General features: G+C 53.8%; 1 protein-coding gene across 1 annotated transcript in view; it reads left to right on the forward strand.

Moving 5' to 3' along the window:
* Positions 1-470: 470 nt before the first annotated feature.
* TGFBI (transforming growth factor beta induced) overlaps positions 471-18,662 on the forward strand; it is a 30,754-nt gene continuing 12,562 nt past the window's right edge. The window contains exons 1-7 of the mRNA XM_029941173.1: positions 471-487; positions 3,369-3,467; positions 13,680-13,744; positions 14,950-15,110; positions 15,435-15,599; positions 15,857-16,003; positions 18,020-18,161. Of these exons, the coding sequence (XP_029797033.1) occupies positions 471-487; positions 3,369-3,467; positions 13,680-13,744; positions 14,950-15,110; positions 15,435-15,599; positions 15,857-16,003; positions 18,020-18,161 (796 nt within the window). The remainder of the gene's footprint in view (positions 488-3,368; positions 3,468-13,679; positions 13,745-14,949; positions 15,111-15,434; positions 15,600-15,856; positions 16,004-18,019; positions 18,162-18,662) is intronic.

The following is an 18,662-nucleotide window of genomic DNA, read 5'->3' on the forward strand; positions in this document are numbered from 1 at the left end:
TTCTCCTTTCCCCTCTTGCCTTTCTTGCCAAAGAAGCATGTTCTGTGTGGGTGCCGCAGTCTGCCTGGGAGGTTTCTGTCCCTTCTGTGTTGTTAGCCACTAAGTCAGGAGAAGATCCTGATAGCACACCCAGCAGCGCTGTCACCCAGAGTGGGGGCTCCGTGCAAATCACAGTGAAGCCTCCCCAAAGGTGTTGGTGGGGCTGCACCAAAAGTCATCTCCATAGAGAAGCTCCTTCCCTTCACAGCTTGGAAGAGACAATGCCCAACTGCAAAATAGGACTTTTTTTTTTTTTTAACAAGGCAAGTGCTCTTTGTTACGGATTTCAGATATTAGATCAACTTCCTCTGCACCCTTCCTCCCCACGCCCCTGCAGGCTAATCCTGTTGTTTCCCTTCTTGGGGTACAGTGGAGAATGCCTACAGAGATCTGGGGTGGGCAGAATGGTCTGGGAAGTCACACACGCACGCATGCCCTCGGCGGTAAGGTGTGGGTGTGCAGGCAGATGAACTGTGACCAAATGCTTGCAGGCATGGTTGCGTTTGCTGTGGTCTGTCCCTGAAAATACCGAGGGACTGCCTGGCCCTCCACGTTGAGTGTAGCACCCTGCACAAAATGGGCACACCTGTTCAAGCTCCAGCCCTCATTCAAAGTGAGAAGTGGTGGAAAGGGAAGAAAAATCTCTGCTATTTTCAGGCACTGCGGCGTGCTCCAAGACGTGAAGGAGAACTAGCAAGTGTGCCTTGCCCGTGGCCGTGTTTTGTCACTCCACATCCCATCTCCACCACAGCACAGGAGATCTGTTTGTTGTTTGTATTTCCATTTTACAGATGAGGAAGTGCAGCTTAGTGGGATGCATTGACTTAGTCCGAACACAGGAAGCTGTTCGGAGAGTAGAGACTGTGATGTGATCTCTTGACTCCAGCTGCACCCAGGTTGCTACAGGGAGGGGAAAAGGAATACAGACAGAGAAGTAAAAAGCTCTCATGACCAAAAACATCCAAAACTGGACTGGAATTCCTGAAGCGTTTGAGTTTTTCTTTTTTTTTTTTTAACATTTATTTATTTATTGAGAGACAGGGCAGGGGTAGAGCAGAGAGAGAGGGAGACACAGGAGCCAAAACGGGCTCCTGGTTCTGAGCTGTCAGCACAGAGCCCGACATGGGGCTCGAACCCACAAACTATGAGATCATGACCTGAGCTGAAGGGCATGGATGCTTAACTGGCTGAGCCACCCAGGTGTACCCTCTGAAGCCCTTGATTTTCAAATCCAAGTTAAACAGCTGAACTGGATGGAGGCAGGAGGCCCAGAAATGGCTAAGTCTTTTCCATTAAACTTCAGCCTAGATTTCCTGGGTATACAGCCCACCCCTCCCCCCGCTACGGTGAGGGGGAGCCACCCCCAGCCTCCGCTCCTGTCTCAAAGGGGCCGCAGAGGTGGAAACTCATTCCACAGAGGAATGTTAGAACCACATCCCCGAGAAACGCACTGAAGATTCGCCAGCCGCCTACGGAAAGTTGCAGGGAATTCATCGACAGTAATTGTTTCCTGCTTGGTCAGATAGAAGAACTTCTACGATTGTACAGCAATAAACAGTACCTAGGGCTGGAGCGTGGCCAGTGGGGACTCTACAGAGGTTATTTGGGGACGGCCGTAACCTGTGAATCCCAGGCAGCAAACAGAGGAGCAAGGTGCTTCGGTTAGAATCCTCTGAGGCTGTGCACATCTGATCAGACCCAGCTAGGACTAAGGGGACAGGGGCTTACCTCCCTGGCAGCCTGTGGTCTGCTGTCCCCCCTTAACTTCCCTTGCCCTCCACTTCTTACATGGACCCATTGATATTTAGTGTGGCTTCTTGGCCTCTGCACCTTTGCTCCCAAGCCACAAACTGGACAAAGAGGTGGCACCCACATGGGAGAAGAGAGAGGGCAGAGAAGCAAAGGGTCAGGGCGTCCTCCTACCCAGTAACCCAACTCTGACTTTTTGAGAGCTGACCATGTTCCTGCAGCCAGTATGATGGGGATGTAGGTCTAGCTCTTGCAGAAGTACCCGTGTCTTCCCGGCACCAAGGGATCACTGAGCACATTTTTAAAGTGACAGAGGAGCTGATATATAAAACTGACACCTGAATTTCTCAGGACACAGAGGTTTTGTGGAAGCCCTCAGTCTCTTCGCTTTACTGTCCTCTGACTTGTGGTTCAGCGGAGGAACTTCCTGTCTCAGGTCAGGGAGACCCTCTCTGGATTGCCACTACACAGCCACAGCTAACTCCTTTCCCCGCAGGGCTCCTAATCAAGATCCTACCACCGCGGGGCCTGAGCGTGGTTCGGGTCACAACCTCATACACTGATTAAAAGACACCACACAGACCCCACGGCTCCAGGAAGGAGGGGCTTCTCAGCAGAGCCCTGGGCATTGCCCTGAGCTTTCCCAGTGTTCCCTTAGAGTAGTAAGTGGTCCCAGGACCAGTATCTTCAGCAAGGTCATTTCCAAACTCTTTCTTCACTCTGACCCAGTGCTAGGCCCCATCTAGAACCTAAAAGTCAGAACAAGGCAGCGCATTTGCCCTCAAGGGTCTTTGGGGGTAATTGGAGAGAAGAAAGATAAGCTCTCTGATCGGTTTGGGATTCTGTTTGGTACCAAGGATCAAACAAGGGCTATATTTTGAGTCAGGGTGTCACCTGGGACACTGGAGGAAGGCTTTCTGGGGACAGTGGACTCAGGCTGGGGCCTGAGTAGTGAATGGCTGAGAGTCCAGGGGGAGAGTGTCGGCTACTCAGGTCCTCACCGCAGCCAGCACGGTAGTGTTCCGAGCCAGGCTCCTGGCTTAGGGACATAGAGTATGTCTGTGTGGAGCTGCCTGGGAGGTGCCAGGCCCAGACTTTGGCCTCCTCTCATGACAGAGAGGTGCACTGGGATGGTCGGTTAGAGCCTGTGCACATTTTGACTCTGGGGGGGAAGGTCTGGGGGTGCAGAGAAGACTGGGGACTTCTCCCAAAGCTGCCTCGCTAGTTTTCTCACTAACATGATCTAAAAAGGTTAAGATGCTTCTATTTACACAGACCCACTACCTGTGTCAAAGAAGGAGACTTCCGTGAAATGACATCAGTGTGGGAGATACACTTTGTCGGTATTTAATTTGATAGGACACTCGCAAGGGAGCTCGAAATCAAGAGAGACAGTATCTGCCCCTGAGCCCCCCGGCTGATCCCCACACTGAAATGACTGTGACATGTCATCTCTAGAACATCCGAATGACCCATTCTAGAGCATTCGAATGACCTCGGAAGGCCCATGTGGCGGGAAGGATGTGGTAGTGGGGCAGAGGTGCAGACAACCTTTGCTGACTCCACTGCTTTGATTCCAGCCCCAACGTGTGTGCTGTGCAGAAGCTCATCGGCACCAACAAGAAGTACTTCACCAACTGCAAGCAGTGGTACCAGAGGAAGATCTGTGGCAAGTCCACGTGAGTATGCGTGAGCCCTGGGGACCGCCCGCCGCCTCAGGGGCCCGCTGCCCGCCCGCCAGCGCATGGCCCCCGGGCCAGGGCTGGCCTTCTGAAAGGTTAGGCGCCGAAGGAGTCATGCAGAATCGTGTGCAAACGTGTCAGCCAGCTGTGTGCTGGGGAGGGGCCCTTTTAGGAGGCTGGCCGCTTTTGTTTTTTATTCTTTTTTTCATCTTTATTTTTGAGAGAGAGAGAGAGAGAGAATGACAGTGCAGGCAGGGGAGAAACAGAGAGGGGGGAGACACAGAATCCGAAGCACGCTCTAGGCTCTGAGCTGTCAGCACAGAGCCCGATACGAGGCTCGAACCCATGACCAGCGAGTTCATGACCTGAGCTGAAGTCAGACGTTTAACGGACTGAGCCACCCTGGGATCCCAGGAAGCTGGCAACTTTGGTTTGCATTTTTAAGGCTCCTGACAAGACTTGGATACATTTTGCAGGGCTGCTGTGGGATTATAAGCAGCATGAAACATGGAGGGGTGTGTGTGTGTGTGTGTGTGTGTGTGTGTGTGTGTGTGCGCGGGCATGTGCATGTATGCTTCTCAGTCCTCACCTAGTGGGACAGTCAGTGGAGATGCCACAAGCCTGTGTCTCTAGGAAAGAAAGCCCACTGGTGAACTGACGCAGCACTCCCTTCGGTCATAAGGTAAACACCCGCAAAAGACCGGTACCTATATATATGCATGTTATGAAGCAGCAAACATGTTAAAAACATAGGCTCAGGCACTCTATTCGGATGCTGGCTCTACCACTTACCTGGGTAGGCGGCTTCACCTTTCAAACCTCAGTTGCCTCATCTGTCAAATGGGAACAACAAAGGACTCCCTTAAACGATCATCATGAGGACTGAATGAAAGGATGCATTTAAGGCTGAATAAGGTGCCTTGCGCATCGTAAATGCTCAGGAAATGCTACCTGCTATTATTTGCAGATCTAGGCCATTCAGACAGCAGTGAGAGTGCCAGTGGGGTGTGGACCAGTGTGGTTACAACAGGGCTTGTTGGTGCCTCTGTCAGCATCCAGGGAGGTGGCGTTCGCCCAGCTGCCCTGCTGCCTGGCGGAAACCGGGTGGCATGCATGTTCTAACAGAATTCCTGGGAGGCTTAATCTGTTTTGGCACCAATAGTCAACTGATCTCAAAGCTGGCTCTCTGTTACAGACGGGAGTACGTGCCATGAGAACCTCCTGGGCCACTTTTGCGGGCCTGACCTTCCTCTCGTCTGCACAGTAGGAGGACTAAGAGCCTCCAAGCCACCCTCTTGAACTCTTCCCCATGTTAGGGGATTTTAACTGTATTGCTTGGGACATGACTCCTGAATAGACGTCTCTTCCACCTTCATAACCTGAGAAGAAAGGGAAAATGCTCTTCCCCGAAAATGTACATCAAACATAAATATCCCAGCTTGTGACCTTGATTGCTTTGGGCAGTTATCAATCCTGGTATGAATCAAGAGACACTGAGGGTCTTGGCGGAGCAGGGGAGAGACCAGCAGCTCGAGGGGAGCTTGTCCAGGGCAGGTCCCTGACAGCCTGACCGCCCGGCCTCCCCGGTAAGGGCTGAGTGAGCTAAGAGGACGTACCTTCTGGGTTCAGTGGATACACACCCGGCAGTGTTTGCTGCCGTGGACGAGAGGAGATCGTGCAAATTCCATACCACACATCCTTCCGTGGTGTCCTCAGTTACACAAACAACAGGAAAGTCTTTCATACTGTTTGATGTTTCCCACGTGTATATTATCTACTCAATTTAACAGTGAATTAATTACTTAATTAAGCATAGAGCTAGGCCACCCATAACTGCTTATTGGAAGGTGACCAAGGACCAGTATGAAGCAAATAGCCCTTCTGTCTCAGAGCCCTGGGTTTCAAGAGTTGCATATTTGTTAGTCCTGGTTTCCCTCAAAATGAGACCCACCTGGTAATGTCAAACTGGCCGTGGAGTGGCGTTGGCTGTGGTATTTTGGGCAGCCTTTGGGAAGCATTTGACGGACCAGTTAACCGTAGCTTGGTAACATTCCTTGACAGCTCCCCGGCCAACACGGCTGTCGATGAGTCATAATCTTGGCTTATTGGCTCTCCATCCCTACACCCTTCTCGTCTGTGCACCAGGGCAGGGCACAGGCCGCACAGCTGTGTGTTGGCATACGTTCTCCATGAGCCATTCTTCCCTCTGGGCAGGTCTGGCTCTGAGAGGGTGGTGATGTGGTAGCACAGCAGCCTTATGCCAGGGAGCCCGGGGGGAGCCCGGGACGGATCGGGGGTGGCGGGTAGGCTGCAGGTGGGAAAGCGAGGTATAGCGTGGAGTCAGGCGGTGCCCGGTGCCCAGCCCCCACCATTGACCCGGCCCCACAAAGGCCGAAGGGCTGGTGTGCACATTGGACTCCTCCATGTGGCCACTGCTTTGGGCAACTTCAAAAAGAGGAAATGGGGATAGGAAACCATGAGTTGCTATAAAACTTCATGATCCAGGACAAGAGGGTCCCTTCCTGGAACATCACGTGCAACATCGGAGGAGCTGGCTTGGAAGAGGCCCAGAGGCTCCCGCGGGGAAGGGGAAACGGCAGAACTCCTCCTCCTTCTTGGAGAACTGAGAAAGAGCAGCCTGGTGGTTCACATGCATACGGGCACTGAGGCCCGGGAGAGAGCTGCCCAGCGACCCCCAGGAATTGGGCGCCACAAATGGTCAGGAAGGGAGCTGACATCCCCCAGGAAAAATGGGTCCCTCGGTGCTTTTATTTGGGCGAAGAGGAGACTGGGAAATGGGGCGCATAGTTGTGGTTGGAGCAGAGAGGGCTGTCTCAGCAGGAGGCCAGCGTGGGCAGTGAGACTTTTTTGGGAAGAGGTTGGAGCAGAGGTGTGTATCGGGGTGAAAGGACCCAAAGTGTCTCGGGGAAGGAGGCAGCATGGGTTACCAAGGGGCCCAAGTCTGGAGGAAGAATTTACTTTGAAAGCAGATAAGTGGCCCCAAACCCAGGGCCACGGGGTGAAGACTTTGCAGTGTCCAGTCACACAGAGACCCGGGGCCCTGGAGACACTTGTTGGCTGCTTGGAGGCCTTGGATCCCAACTCCATGGAGGAAGGGAGGGTGCTGGCCACACTCTGCATTCCGTTCAAAGGACACCACATTGTCCTGAGACAAGAGCCTGAGTCTTTGGTGCTGTTTGTCTGGCCTGCCATATATTCATATTACAGGAGGTTGTGACCACCGGGCGCCTGTTTAGTGACTTGAGTGAATTTTATTACTTGGAAATTCATATGAGCTTTTATCTCACTCAAGAGCACCAGAGTGATACAATAGCTAATCGAGCAGATGGGATTTGGGGGGAGATGGCATCCCCGTCCGTGATGTCAGGCCCCAGTCTGATTAGTCACCGTAAAAACTTTACGTGCCGCAGCTTGAGCGATGCCGCAGGAAACTGTGGTCAGGAAACCTTGCTGCCTCTCAACAGCCCTCCTTTGTGTGAGCCCCGGGAGAGGGAGGCGGGCTAAACAGCCAAGTCTGGCGGAGTTGACCTCATGGGGTCGTAGCAGTCATGGTTGGAGCGCAGACATCGTAAACGTGGCCCAGGCAGGGCCGGCCGGGCAGCCAGCAGGTAGGAGTGCTGGCTGGCCATTCTCAGAGTCTCGGGGTTGTTCTGTGAGTAACGCAGTTCACGAGCTCAGTAGCCGGTTCTCTGAAGCCAAGATGAGCTGGCAGGACCCACCCCTCCCTCTAGGAGCAGCCCCGCTTTGCCCAGGGGCTGAAGTATTGATACTTGGTCAGCACGGTGTTAAGGCTACACTCCCAGAGGCAGCTGGGGTGTGGCCGAGGCCTTCTGTCAGCTGGCCGAGCTGTTCGCAACGGGTCTCATGCTGCCAGGGCACCCAGGGGTGTCTCCTGGGGAGCTGAACAAGAGCCCTCCCCACCCTGCATCCCATAGCCTTAAGGTCCCTTGAGGAAAAAGAAGAGGATGGTGAGATGTCATCCAGGGATGCGGGCAGTCCCCAGGCCCCCAGCAGCACCGCCATCCCTGACTTTCCTTGTGGAGCCACCTGGGATAACTGCCTCAAAATAACTCAGATTTGACCTATACCAGACTCTAGGGGTTCACCAAACACCTTGGCCGTACCAGTTTTCCTGAAGGTTCTGTCCCACTCTGTAAATTCCACGGAGGCAGGTTAGCTGACAGCGAATTTTGTTGGGGTGAGTAGTACACGAATCCGTGTACCATCTGGGGTAATGTCCTGTGGTAGGCAGAATGACACCCCCCCCCTAAAGAGGTCGTCCACATCCTAATCCCTGAACCTATAACAGCGTTAGCTGACCAGGAGAAAGAGCCTTTGCCAACATGATTAAGTGAAGGGTCTTGAGGAGGTTATGGTGAGCTCAGTGTAATCATAAGGGTCCTTATAAGAGGGAGGCAGGAGGTCAGAGGAGGAGATGATGCAATTAAAACTGAGGTTTGGGTGATGGGACCACAAGCCGAGAAGTGCACGCAGCCCCCAGATACTGGAAAAGAGAGGTTCCCCACTAGAGCGTCTGAAAGGAAGGCGGCCTTTGGTTTCAGCCTCATGAGGCCGCTTTCTGCCTCTAACATGCAGAATTGTAAGACAATAAATTTGTGTTGTTTTGAGCCACTAAGTTTGGGATTAGTTGTTCCCGCAATAGTGGGGAGCTGACGTGGGCCCTGTCTGTTGAGTCCTATAGAGGTGCGAAGGCGTGTGATCAGTGGTCTCCTGCAGGACGTTGTTTTCAATGAGTTATTAACCTAACTTCAGTTTCAAGTTTATGCCTGGAGTTTTTTAAAAAGAAGCTCCACAGGGCACCTGGTGGCTCAGTTGTTTGAGAGTCTGACTGTTGATTTCAGCTCAGGTCATGATCTCATGGTTCGTGAAATTGGGCCCCACGTCAGGCTCTGTGCTGACAGCATAGAGCCTGCTTGGGATTCTTGGTCCCCCTCTCTCCCTGCCTCTCCCCCACTCACGTGCATGCTATCTTTGTCTCTCTCTCAAAATAAATAAAATGTTACAAATAAAATGAAGACCCACAACTGAGCACTCAATAAATATCAAGCATCTGAGAAGTGCGTCTCATAAGTGAGCTTGTTGAACACCCATAGGCGCCCTGTGAGATCAGAGTAATTGTTAGCCCATTCACAGATGGAGAGACTGAGGCTCAGAAACCTCAGCAGTGTGTTCTATGTCATTACCGGGAAGGGGGGCATGTCTGGCTACTCTGCTGTGCCGCCTCCAGGGAGAGTTAACCCCAGCAGCTAGTGTGAGTGCCGTGGGGAGACCCTGGGGTGAGCAGCACCCCAGCAGGGCCTGGGTAAACTGCCCCACATGGCTCTCTGCAGACCTAAAATCTCTGACAGAAGGCCCCAGAAACAAGCCTCCTGAGGCGCTTTGGCCCAGAGTCACCGGCCTTCCTCTGCTTGCTCACCCCCAGTCTGGTGGTCATTCTGGTCCCCTGCTGCAGGGGGACTCCCTGGTCAGATGAAGGGGACGGGGACTGAAGAGACATGGGCAGCATCCAGGAGCCCCCACAGTGTCCTCACACTGCATACAGATTGTCACCAAAAACACAAACACATTTTTTAAAGGTGCTGTCTTCCTCCACAAACCAAGCCGGACCCTGGTTGGTGATGGGGCCTTTGACGGGAGGCAGTAGGTTAAACAAGCCCTTTTCAGGGGGGAGCTCAAGATTTCGATTTTCGGCTGGGGGCTTAAGAAAGCTCAGCCGAGTTTCCGAGGCCAGGAGGACGGACGAGGAGCTACTCTGGGCGGTCCGTGGGGGATGACTGGCATCTAGACCATGCCGGGCTGTGTTTGCTCTCTGATTCTGCTTGGAAATCATGACACGTTGAGCGGTTTACCGTCTGTCACGGGAAGTTGGCTCTCGGGCTGCGTTCCTTGCTCCACCCACTTCCAGAGTCTGAGTAGTCCCTAGACATTTACAGCCGTGACGGCTGGCCAGGGCTGTGCAGTGCACTTGGAGAGAGTGGTTGTTTTAACTTATTATATTAACTGCTTGGAAAATGATTTAGGGGAGAGAAATACCACTGCTTCTGTCTGTCTGATCCTGAGTAACGCGCTGGCGGGGAACGGCCGACAGCCTCGCACCCGTCTCTAGTCTTAGAACTTAGATCAGTGCTGCCTTTGCCTTCCTCCCTGAAATGCCCCTCTAACTTGGGCACCTTCCCTCACCTTCTTCCTCAAATTGTTCTTCTGGCCGGGGAAGCTGGAACAAGATTAGTGTCTCATAGAAGCTGGAGGATATTCTTTTTCTGACCTCAGGTCTTTACTTACTGGACGGTGTCAGGTCAAGGAAAAGCCAGGAGCCTCTCTTGAGAACAGCTTTTGCTGATGAGGTTGGATTCAGACACCAGCTGATTGGTCCTCTGCACAGGGGGTCCACGAAACTGGGGAGGCACAGACGGAGGCCCCAATAGCGTCCATCTTTCCTGTGTTCATCCTAGAGAAATGGCCTCAGACACATGAGCCTGTGGGGGATCCTGGCCCCGTCTCCCCACGTGTGTCCTCCCCAGGGCCAGAGCCCGAGGAGGACACACGCTGGGCGGATTACAGACACCACTAGTCCAGGCACCCGATGGGCTGTCTTCTCAGTCGTCAACTTCCAGCTGCCTTCGGCTTCTCTGGGGCCACGCAGACCTGTTCTGAGAGGAGCTGGTATTGTGGGGTCGGTTGGGAGTAGGAAAATTGCCGCCGAGGAAGTGTCTCAGCCCAGAAGGCTGTCGGGCTGGGGTGAGAGGCATGGCTCATGCCTGCACACCTGGGGAGTGCCAAGAATGCCAGGCTGTGACAGCAGGAGTCGGGGGAGACCAGCAGGGCAGGAGGATGAGGAGAAAGCTTCGTGGCCAGAGCCACACTCAGTATGTCAGGGAAAAGCCTGCAGCTGGCAGACTGAGCTCTGCTGGGGGCCGTGTGCCACCCACGTCCAGCGGCTGCAGAGAGCCCATGTGGTAAGGCATGGTGGGTACTGATGAGGGTGGGCTCTGGCCCCATCAGAGAGAGCACCTGTGTCCCTTCCATGCCAGATCAGTCTGCTTTCCCCCAATCCATATGTTGCCAAGAGCGGTAGAAAAGGGATTAGACTCCATGAAATCCCAGGGGAGTCCTAGGTGTGCTCCTACCCAGCTGTGAGCTTTTGTTTTTAATGTTTATTTTTGAGACAGAGAGCATACATGCTAGTGGGGAAGGGGCAGAGAGAGAGAGAGAGAGAGAGAGAGAGAGAGAGAGAGAGAGAGGAGAGGCAATTCCCAAGCAGGTTCCAAGCTGTCAGCACAGAGCCCAATGCATGACTTGAACTCACAAACCATGAGATGATGACTGAAACCAAAACCAAGAGTCAGAGGCTTAACTTACTGAGCCAGCCAGGTGCCCCTACCCAGCTGTGACCTTAAGAAACCCTTTTGCCCCTGAGCACCCTTGCAGCTTTCTGAATCCATCCTCAGTATCCTTCTCCATGCTGAGACTTTTCTGCTTAGGTTGATGCCTGCTCCCAGACCCCATTTAACCCCATTTCTACCCCATGCTACCCACTCTCCCCACACAAGCTCATATACACACGGCCACAGAAACTAGTAAGAATATACTTGAGGAGCTGGTTTTCTGTGTCCTCCGTGAAATCCTGGTGAGGCCGCCTGAGCTGTGGAGCTCTCTCATGTTTTTTGAGATGGAACGCAAAAGATGAGGCCCTGGAAGAATCAACCTGCGTGGCTGGAGGCTCCAGGGCATGGAGTATGCAACACCCATGTGCACAGGGGCCCCCGGGGTGAGGAGAGCTTGAGGAGAAGACCCATCCTCCAACTGTGCTTCTCCAGTTGCATGTGGTGCCACCCAAGTACTTTTGGAAAGAAGCTAAGCTTTGGTGGACTCAACCTTAACCCCACCTTTCCAACCCCAGCCACAGAGCCCTGGTGTTTATCAGAGAAGCCCTGGGATCCCACGGATGGGCGTCCCCTGGACCTATGGGCCCAAGGCGTGGAGATCTCCCCAGAGTTAGCTGGGAGAAGCCAGCCTCTCTGCCCCCTACAGTACTCCCAGGGACCAGGACCTTGGAGGTCATCTATTTTAACCTCACCCCATTTCATAGATGAGGCAGCTGAGACCCCAAGAGAGAAATGGACTTTCGAGGTCACCTTGCTCCCGATGGGTCACAGGCCAGGTCTCCTAGTTCGAGTACTAGTTTCCATGACACTGCACTGCCTTGCTTTAGTTGCAGGAGATGACTTTAGTTTCCAAAAATAAAATTGTAGGTTGGTCGAGGTGAGTCCTGGGACTATTTAGCCCTTACCAGCAGAACCCTTACGGGTTCAGGGATGAAAGTTTAGAAGGGAGCAGGATGAGAGGAAGGCTGGAGAGGAGGTTAGGGTGGGCAGGAGGACGGAGAGGGTTGGGCAGAAGAATATGCATGGCGTGTCACTGCTTAGCCATTTCCTGGAGGACTCGTTTCTGGCAAAGTGATTCCCGTAGCTCCCTGGCAGCCTGAGAACCCTCGTCTGCAGCACCCCCTGGACAACAAATGAACCTGGCTCCATCTTCTCATGACTCACCAGGGCTTCCCTGAGCCGACTCCAATTGAATTAATAAGAGCAGAATGTCCTGGGCTCCCTGAGAGCAGCGTCCCCGACTCCCCAGCCGCATTTCTTACCCGTCTGCCTGCCTGTCTGTCTTTGAGCAAGGTCATTAAATGTCCTATGAGAGCCCTGTGATGAGCACTTATTTCTGTGTCAAAACCTGAGTTCAAGTCTGAATTGTCTCCTGTCCCGAAGGATGTATCCATGTGCAAGAAGGGAAGGAGCAGGACATGGCTGCTCACATCTGATTCCAGGGCTGCTGGAGAGGGCTGTGCTCACACTGCCGTGCAGGGGTGGTCTTCCAGAGAACTCGGGGATTTGATCAGAAGCAAGTCTTTCTTAGGTGTAAGCATTTAGAACACTTACTGGCTTGTGATGTTGCTTGGCATTCTCAGTCTGGATCCCCCGGAATAGTGGGTTAGCTGAAGGCGTGCGTTTCAGTCCTCCAGAAGACGGTAACTGCCCTAGAATACACTTGCTGGGGTTGAGAGAAGAGAGAGTTGAAAGTTTTTCTGCCAGATTATTTCCAAGTTTAAGACTGTATACTGCTGGGGGCACCTGGGTGGCTCAGTCGATTGAGCATCTGACTCTTGATTTTGGCTCAGATCATGATCCCAGGGTCATGATTCCCACTGAGCATGGACCCTGCTTGGGATTCTCTCTCTCTTTTTGACCTCCCCCTTCTCTCTCTCTCTCTCTCTCTCTCTCTCCCCCCCTCCCTCCCTCCCTTTCATAACAGCAATAACAACAACAACAAAGAAAAACCAAACCCCCAAAACTGTATCCTGCCAGTCTTATTTCCATCCAGATACCAAAGACTCTTGCAAACCGCTGATATCAGTGACATCATCGTGGAAGGAAGAGAGGATGAATTGGTTGAGGATGGATGGGAAACACTTTGCTGTATAATCCTTTGTGCATTTTCTATCTGAAACCATAGAAATGTTTTTATTGATTAAAGTTTTGTTTTCATTTTAAAGAAATGAAAAAACAAAAAGAGCTGTGTGTTTACTCTAAAAGTATTCAAGTTTGATTGTAAAGACAGAAAAACTTGATGATCATCTATCTTTCTGGGGCATTAAATCGGAGAGCTAGATGACCGTGAGATTGAATCCCATGACCGCTGCAGGATACACACGTACATTTTACAGACGAGGAAACTGAGGCTCAGAGAGGAGATGGGACTGGCAGGGGAGCTCCCAGTTGGTGAGTGGCAGACTCAGCCGGCGCAGGTCCAGGGCTCCCCCACCCCCTGCTGCCTCTCCAGAACGCTAACCGTGGGGTTCGCCATGAGTTATGCTGGAGATAAATCCTGGTGGTGCCTCTTTCCTAATCCGACTATTGAACGTGCGGCCGCAGTCCATCTGGATTGCTGGAGGGATGGCAACCATCCTCCAAAGCTGAGGAGGGGGGACAAGCTCTTTGCTCCAGAAGGCACAGATAGGCCTGAGAATGAATGATCTCCTCCAAGACGGCACACCATTGTCCCATCATTTCCCTCCCTCTGCCTGGGATGCCCTTCCTGGAGTGAGGACTGAGGACAGCCAGGAGAAGGGGAGCCCCACCTCCCCCTCACGTGTGTGTCTCATTGCAGAGTCATCAGCTACGAGTGCTGTCCTGGGTATGAGAAGGTGCCAGGAGAGAAGGGCTGTCCCGCGGGTGAGTAAGCAGGCCTGGCCCGTTGGTGCCAAGGGAGATGGCGAGGGGGGAGCACCCACGTGAGAGGCAGCCGTGTCCGCAGGGGGTCTGACACTCAAAGCTGCATGGACATGCTCCTCGTGAGCGCTCTGGTTCCGGGCTCCGTGCGAGGGCCAAGGATGGAAGCTAGAAACAGGGCCTTCCCGCACTGCTCCTTCCTATCCAAGCTGACCTCCTTATGGGACTGGTGGAACCGACTCCAATTCCGACCTACCCTTGCTGGCCTCCCAGGCATGGGCTGCTGGCCTTGAGGTGTCTGGCTTGGAGTGATTTCTGATCAGCTCTGCCAGGAGCCAGGCTGAAGCACCAAGCCACCCCCTCCTCCCTCTGTCAGAACTTGGCAAAGGGAACCACGGATGGCCACAGGGACCAAAGACTAGGTGGCCCCTGTGAATTTTATCAGAGGCTTTCCTGCAGGCATGTCCTCAGGGGCTGTGCAGAGAGGGAGTTTTAACTATGAAATACTTAGTATTGATTCATTGAGAATGTGAGATGGACTTAAAAGGAAGGGGCACTTTGGTTGGTGCCAGGGTCACGAGGGGCCATGATTGGTGTGGCGGGAGGCTTAGGTGGAAGGCAAGTGGGAAATAGGCAGTGGAGAAAGGAGAATGGCCTTACAGGGGAGCTCAGCCCCTGAGCCTTTGTTCACGCCCTTTGACATGGACGGCGAGTTCACCGTGGGAGGGAAAGGCCCTCCCTCCTAAGCTCCAGACCCCTCAAAGGACAGAACATTTTATTGCTTGGAAGTATACAAAGAACCTGGAAGGTCTGGAATGTTCTTTCATTCTAGTAGAGGCCATCAGGAAGCCAGTTCTTACAACTAGATGAATCGGAAAGCCTAGTTTGTGACTAAGGATATCTATTTCCGGTGTTCTTTCCTGCCAGTATTCTGTAAAATGTCTTGGAACAGAAGCTTCATTTTGGGCCTGGCTAAAAGACGAAAAATTACCAATTAGCTGAGTCTGAGTAGGGAGGCGTTTGACCTACGGAGCCTCTTTAAGAAGCATGTGACACATGGGACAAGCACATTGGACACAATGGTCGTGTCTGGGCTTTTGCGCACACTTGTCCTATAGATGTACCACGCTCTCTGCAGACCAGGGAGGGTCCCATCTGCCTGGGGTGGGCCCCACAGCCTGTGCCTCCTCTGTCTTCTGCCCCTGCAGCCCTGCCTCTCTCAAACCTTTACGAGACCCTGGGAGTCGTGGGCTCGACCACCACCCAGCTATACACGGACCGCACAGAGAAGCTGAGGCCCGAGATGGAAGGGCCCGGCAGCTTCACCATCTTCGCCCCCAGCAACGAGGCCTGGGCTTCCTTGCCAGCTGTGAGATGCCTGCCTTCCTTCCCAGAGGGGGGTGCTGGGGGGCATGAAGGATGAGGCTCTGTAGTGATTTCCCACTGTTTCGGGAAATGTCTTCCTTGAGCCCTCAGAGAAAGCCAGGAAGCCCGAGTTAAACTATCCCTCCTCAGGTCTGTCTGTCTGAGCTGAGCAGACTGACACTGGTGCTTCCGGAGGAGAGGTCCTTGGCAGCATGGAGGCCTGGGGCCACTGGGGTTTCAGAAACACCTTCCCCAGGGTAGCAAGTACCCCCCCACCTTGAACATGTGGTCTGCAGCCAGCTAACTGCCACTCCGGCCTTCCTTCCAGGAAGTGCTGGACTCCCTGGTGAGCAACGTCAACATCGAGCTCCTCAATGCCCTCCGCTACCACATGGTGAACAGGCGGGTCCTGACAGACGAGCTGAAACACGGCATGGCCCTCACCTCCATGTACCAGAATTCGGACATCCAGATCCACCACTATCCCAATGGGGTAGGGAGTCCTCAATTACACTGCCCTGCATCCACACTGAGCCCGCTCCGGGTCAACATGTGTGGGTGGGTTCGGGGGTTTTGTGTTGCAGGTGAGAGGTGCTGGAGGTCGTCCCTGCCTCCTGCACCTGCCTCTCCTCAGGCCCTCAGGTCCCACAGCTGTGGAACCCGCCTTGCACACTGTGTCTTCCCTTCCTGGGGCTTCAAGCTGTTGGCTCTGATGTGTCAACCGCTCATCCTCATTTCTTCTCTGGACAGATCGTGACCGTCAACTGCGCTCGGCTGCTGAAAGCCGACCACCACGCAACCAACGGTGTGGTGCACCTCATCGATAAGGTCATCTCCACCGTCACCAACAACATTCAGCAGATCATCGAGATCGAGGACACCTTCGAGACTCTTCGGGTGAGGGACTGCCCTGGGAGGGGAGCCCTGGGGACACACCACCTCCCAAAAGGGCCTTCGTCCATGGGAGAAGCAAAGGATGTCTCCATGTTCATCAGCATTTAGGGGACATGGAGCAAGTTCCTCTAAGTCCCATGAACATGGAGGGCCCACTTACCAGACCCTCAGCTTTACTGCAATGAAACCTCATAATCCTCTGCTGGAAAAAAGTGTCTCTGCCCATCGTCTCCTTGTAAAGCTTTCCTCTTATAACTCCCCTGGAATGCTCAGTGGTCTCCAGCTGCAGCGGGACAGGTCCCTTGATCCCAAGGCTCCCTGGGCATGTCCTGCAAGTTCCAGAGGTGAGAGGGCCCTTCCTCCCAGCCAGTGGCTCCCATCCATGGGACTGGAACAATGTCAGGCTGCCTGATCTTCTAGAACACACGTTCCTGTCATGGGGCCCTGCTCCAGCCATACCCCTGTTTCCCCGGAACCAGTCCTGCGGGGAGGCCACCGAGGTGGACGTGAGAGTCTGGGTTTGACTTCTGGCCTGGCCTCTGACCTGGCCACAGAGTACCGTCCCTTCCGCCCTGCCCAGCAGGCATCTGTCTTACCGCTGGAGTGGCAAGCAGGCATTGCTCTTGGCAGTGGCTGCTCACAGGAAGTGAACACAGGCTGCCGCGTCAGGGGTTTTGCCCTGATTCAAGGAGAACTTCCTGACCACAAAGGACACCAAGGGGGGGTGGGGTAGCTCCTCCCCTGGAGATCTCCAACACAGAGAGACAAACACCCTGGGGCTGGGCTGCCACTGAGGTGGCTCAGGAAGTGGCTCTGCAGGGGGCCCTGCTCTCTAAACTCTTCCCCTGCTTTCCTTCTGGGTCACTCCAAGGTCAGGGGTCTGCAAGGGAAGGATGTCCCCACAAAGTTGATGGCACATCTTTTGATTAACCGTGGTTGATCTCTGCTGAGTAACCTCCTCTTACCGTTTAGGTTTGGCAAATATTCCTTCTTTTCTTCTTCCTCTTTGGACTCCCCCCCCCCCCCGCCCCCGCCACATCTTTCCTTCCACTAACTCATCCCTAGGAACACCTGCTACTCCCCAGGTATTGTACCAGGGGTACGCAGGTGAGCAAGGTGGACCAGTTTCTGTCCTCTGTGGCACTTCTTGTTTTTCCTGGGGAGACAGGCAAGATGGACGCAAGGTAGCCCTGGATTGTGCTGGCGCCATGAAGTCAGTGGTTAGGGAGCAGGGGAGGTCAGGAAAGGTCTCTCTGGGAGAGGTAACTTTTGATCTGAGGACTGGAGGTCGAGAATGCCCAGGTAAACAAAACACAGGGCCAAGAGCCTGGCCAACAGAGGGGGACAGGGCGGGCCAGGAGGAGGCCAGCAGGGCCAGAGCGAAGACGAGTGTGCCGCCAGAGCGTGAGGCGGGAGCAGCCAGGCCAGCAGGGGTCAGATCCTGCAGGAAGGCGGACGGAGCCCAGGAGTGTGTCCTCATCCTGAGAGCACAAGGAGGCACTTGATGCTTTTGCAAGATATTCTGGCTCCTCTAGAAACAGGGGATGGGACCTGCCCACTCCTGGAGCTCACACAGTAGTGTAGCCAGCAGCTCTTTCTACACCATGAGGAGGCAGGCAAGCCATGGAGTATGTGCCACAGACCCCTTCTCGTTGGGGGGTGAGGGCAGGCATGGGGGCAATGCCGGGTTGGCTGCCTAGAGAAATGACTTTGCGGTCAAGTCCCAAAGACGGAATAAGAGTCAGAAAAGCAAAGAAAGGAGGAAGGGCAGAGGGAATGGCTGGGCCAAAGCCTGGGGTGGGGAGAAGGAAACCACGTGAAGTCACTGAGCACTGGCCAGAGTGGTAGGAGCTCATCAGAGCTCAGAGAGGTGAGCTTTGGTTCGGCTTGCCATCTCGTCTTGGGCTTCTAAACAAGCCTGGAGCCCTCTGAGGGAAGACTGGCAAGGCCGTGTGTGCCCCCTGCCCGCAGAGCCTCCCAAACCTTCAGGGAACCCTCCATCCTCTCCCCTCCCCACAGGCTGCCGTAGCCGCCTCTGGGCTCAACACTCTACTTGAAGGTGATGGCCAGTTCACGCTGTTGGCCCCGACCAATGAGGCCTTTGAGAAGATTCCTGCTGAGACCTTGAACCGGATCCTGGGTGACCCAGAGGCCCTGAGAGGTGAGCATCCCTCGCCTCCTGCTGCCACCTCATTGGAGCGGTCAGACTGAGCCCAAGGCCTGCTCTTGTCCAAGACAGACATGTGGCTTGACCTCCTGTTTCATTGCTCCCAGCTGGCCCTGTCTCTGCAGAGGTCAGAGCAAAGCCATGATTGGAGGAGCAAATGCCGAATTCAGTGGCCTTTGTCTAGCAGCACAATTGGGCTGAGGAGCAAGGCAGAATTGGAGGTCCAAAGCAGGCCCTAGCTAGACTCAGAAAGAGCTCAAGGCCCAAATGATCGAAGCCAGAGCAAGGCTTCCAAGTGGGTGGCAGCTTGGAGGTGTGGGGAGGAGATGTCAGGTCCTGGCACCCTTGAAATGGACCCATCATGCTGAACTCTTCCTGTGTCTGGCCAGGGACCTCATGAATAATCCAAAATTACAATTAAAAATCAGTTACGGTCAACTTCCTAGGGGAGTCTTTTGGTGCTTCCTCAGTGGGTTGCTAAAGTTAGGGGTGCGT

The sequence above is a fragment of the Suricata suricatta genome, chromosome 6, assembly GCF_006229205.1.
Source record: "Suricata suricatta isolate VVHF042 chromosome 6, meerkat_22Aug2017_6uvM2_HiC, whole genome shotgun sequence".
Lineage (NCBI taxonomy): Eukaryota > Metazoa > Chordata > Mammalia > Carnivora > Herpestidae > Suricata > Suricata suricatta.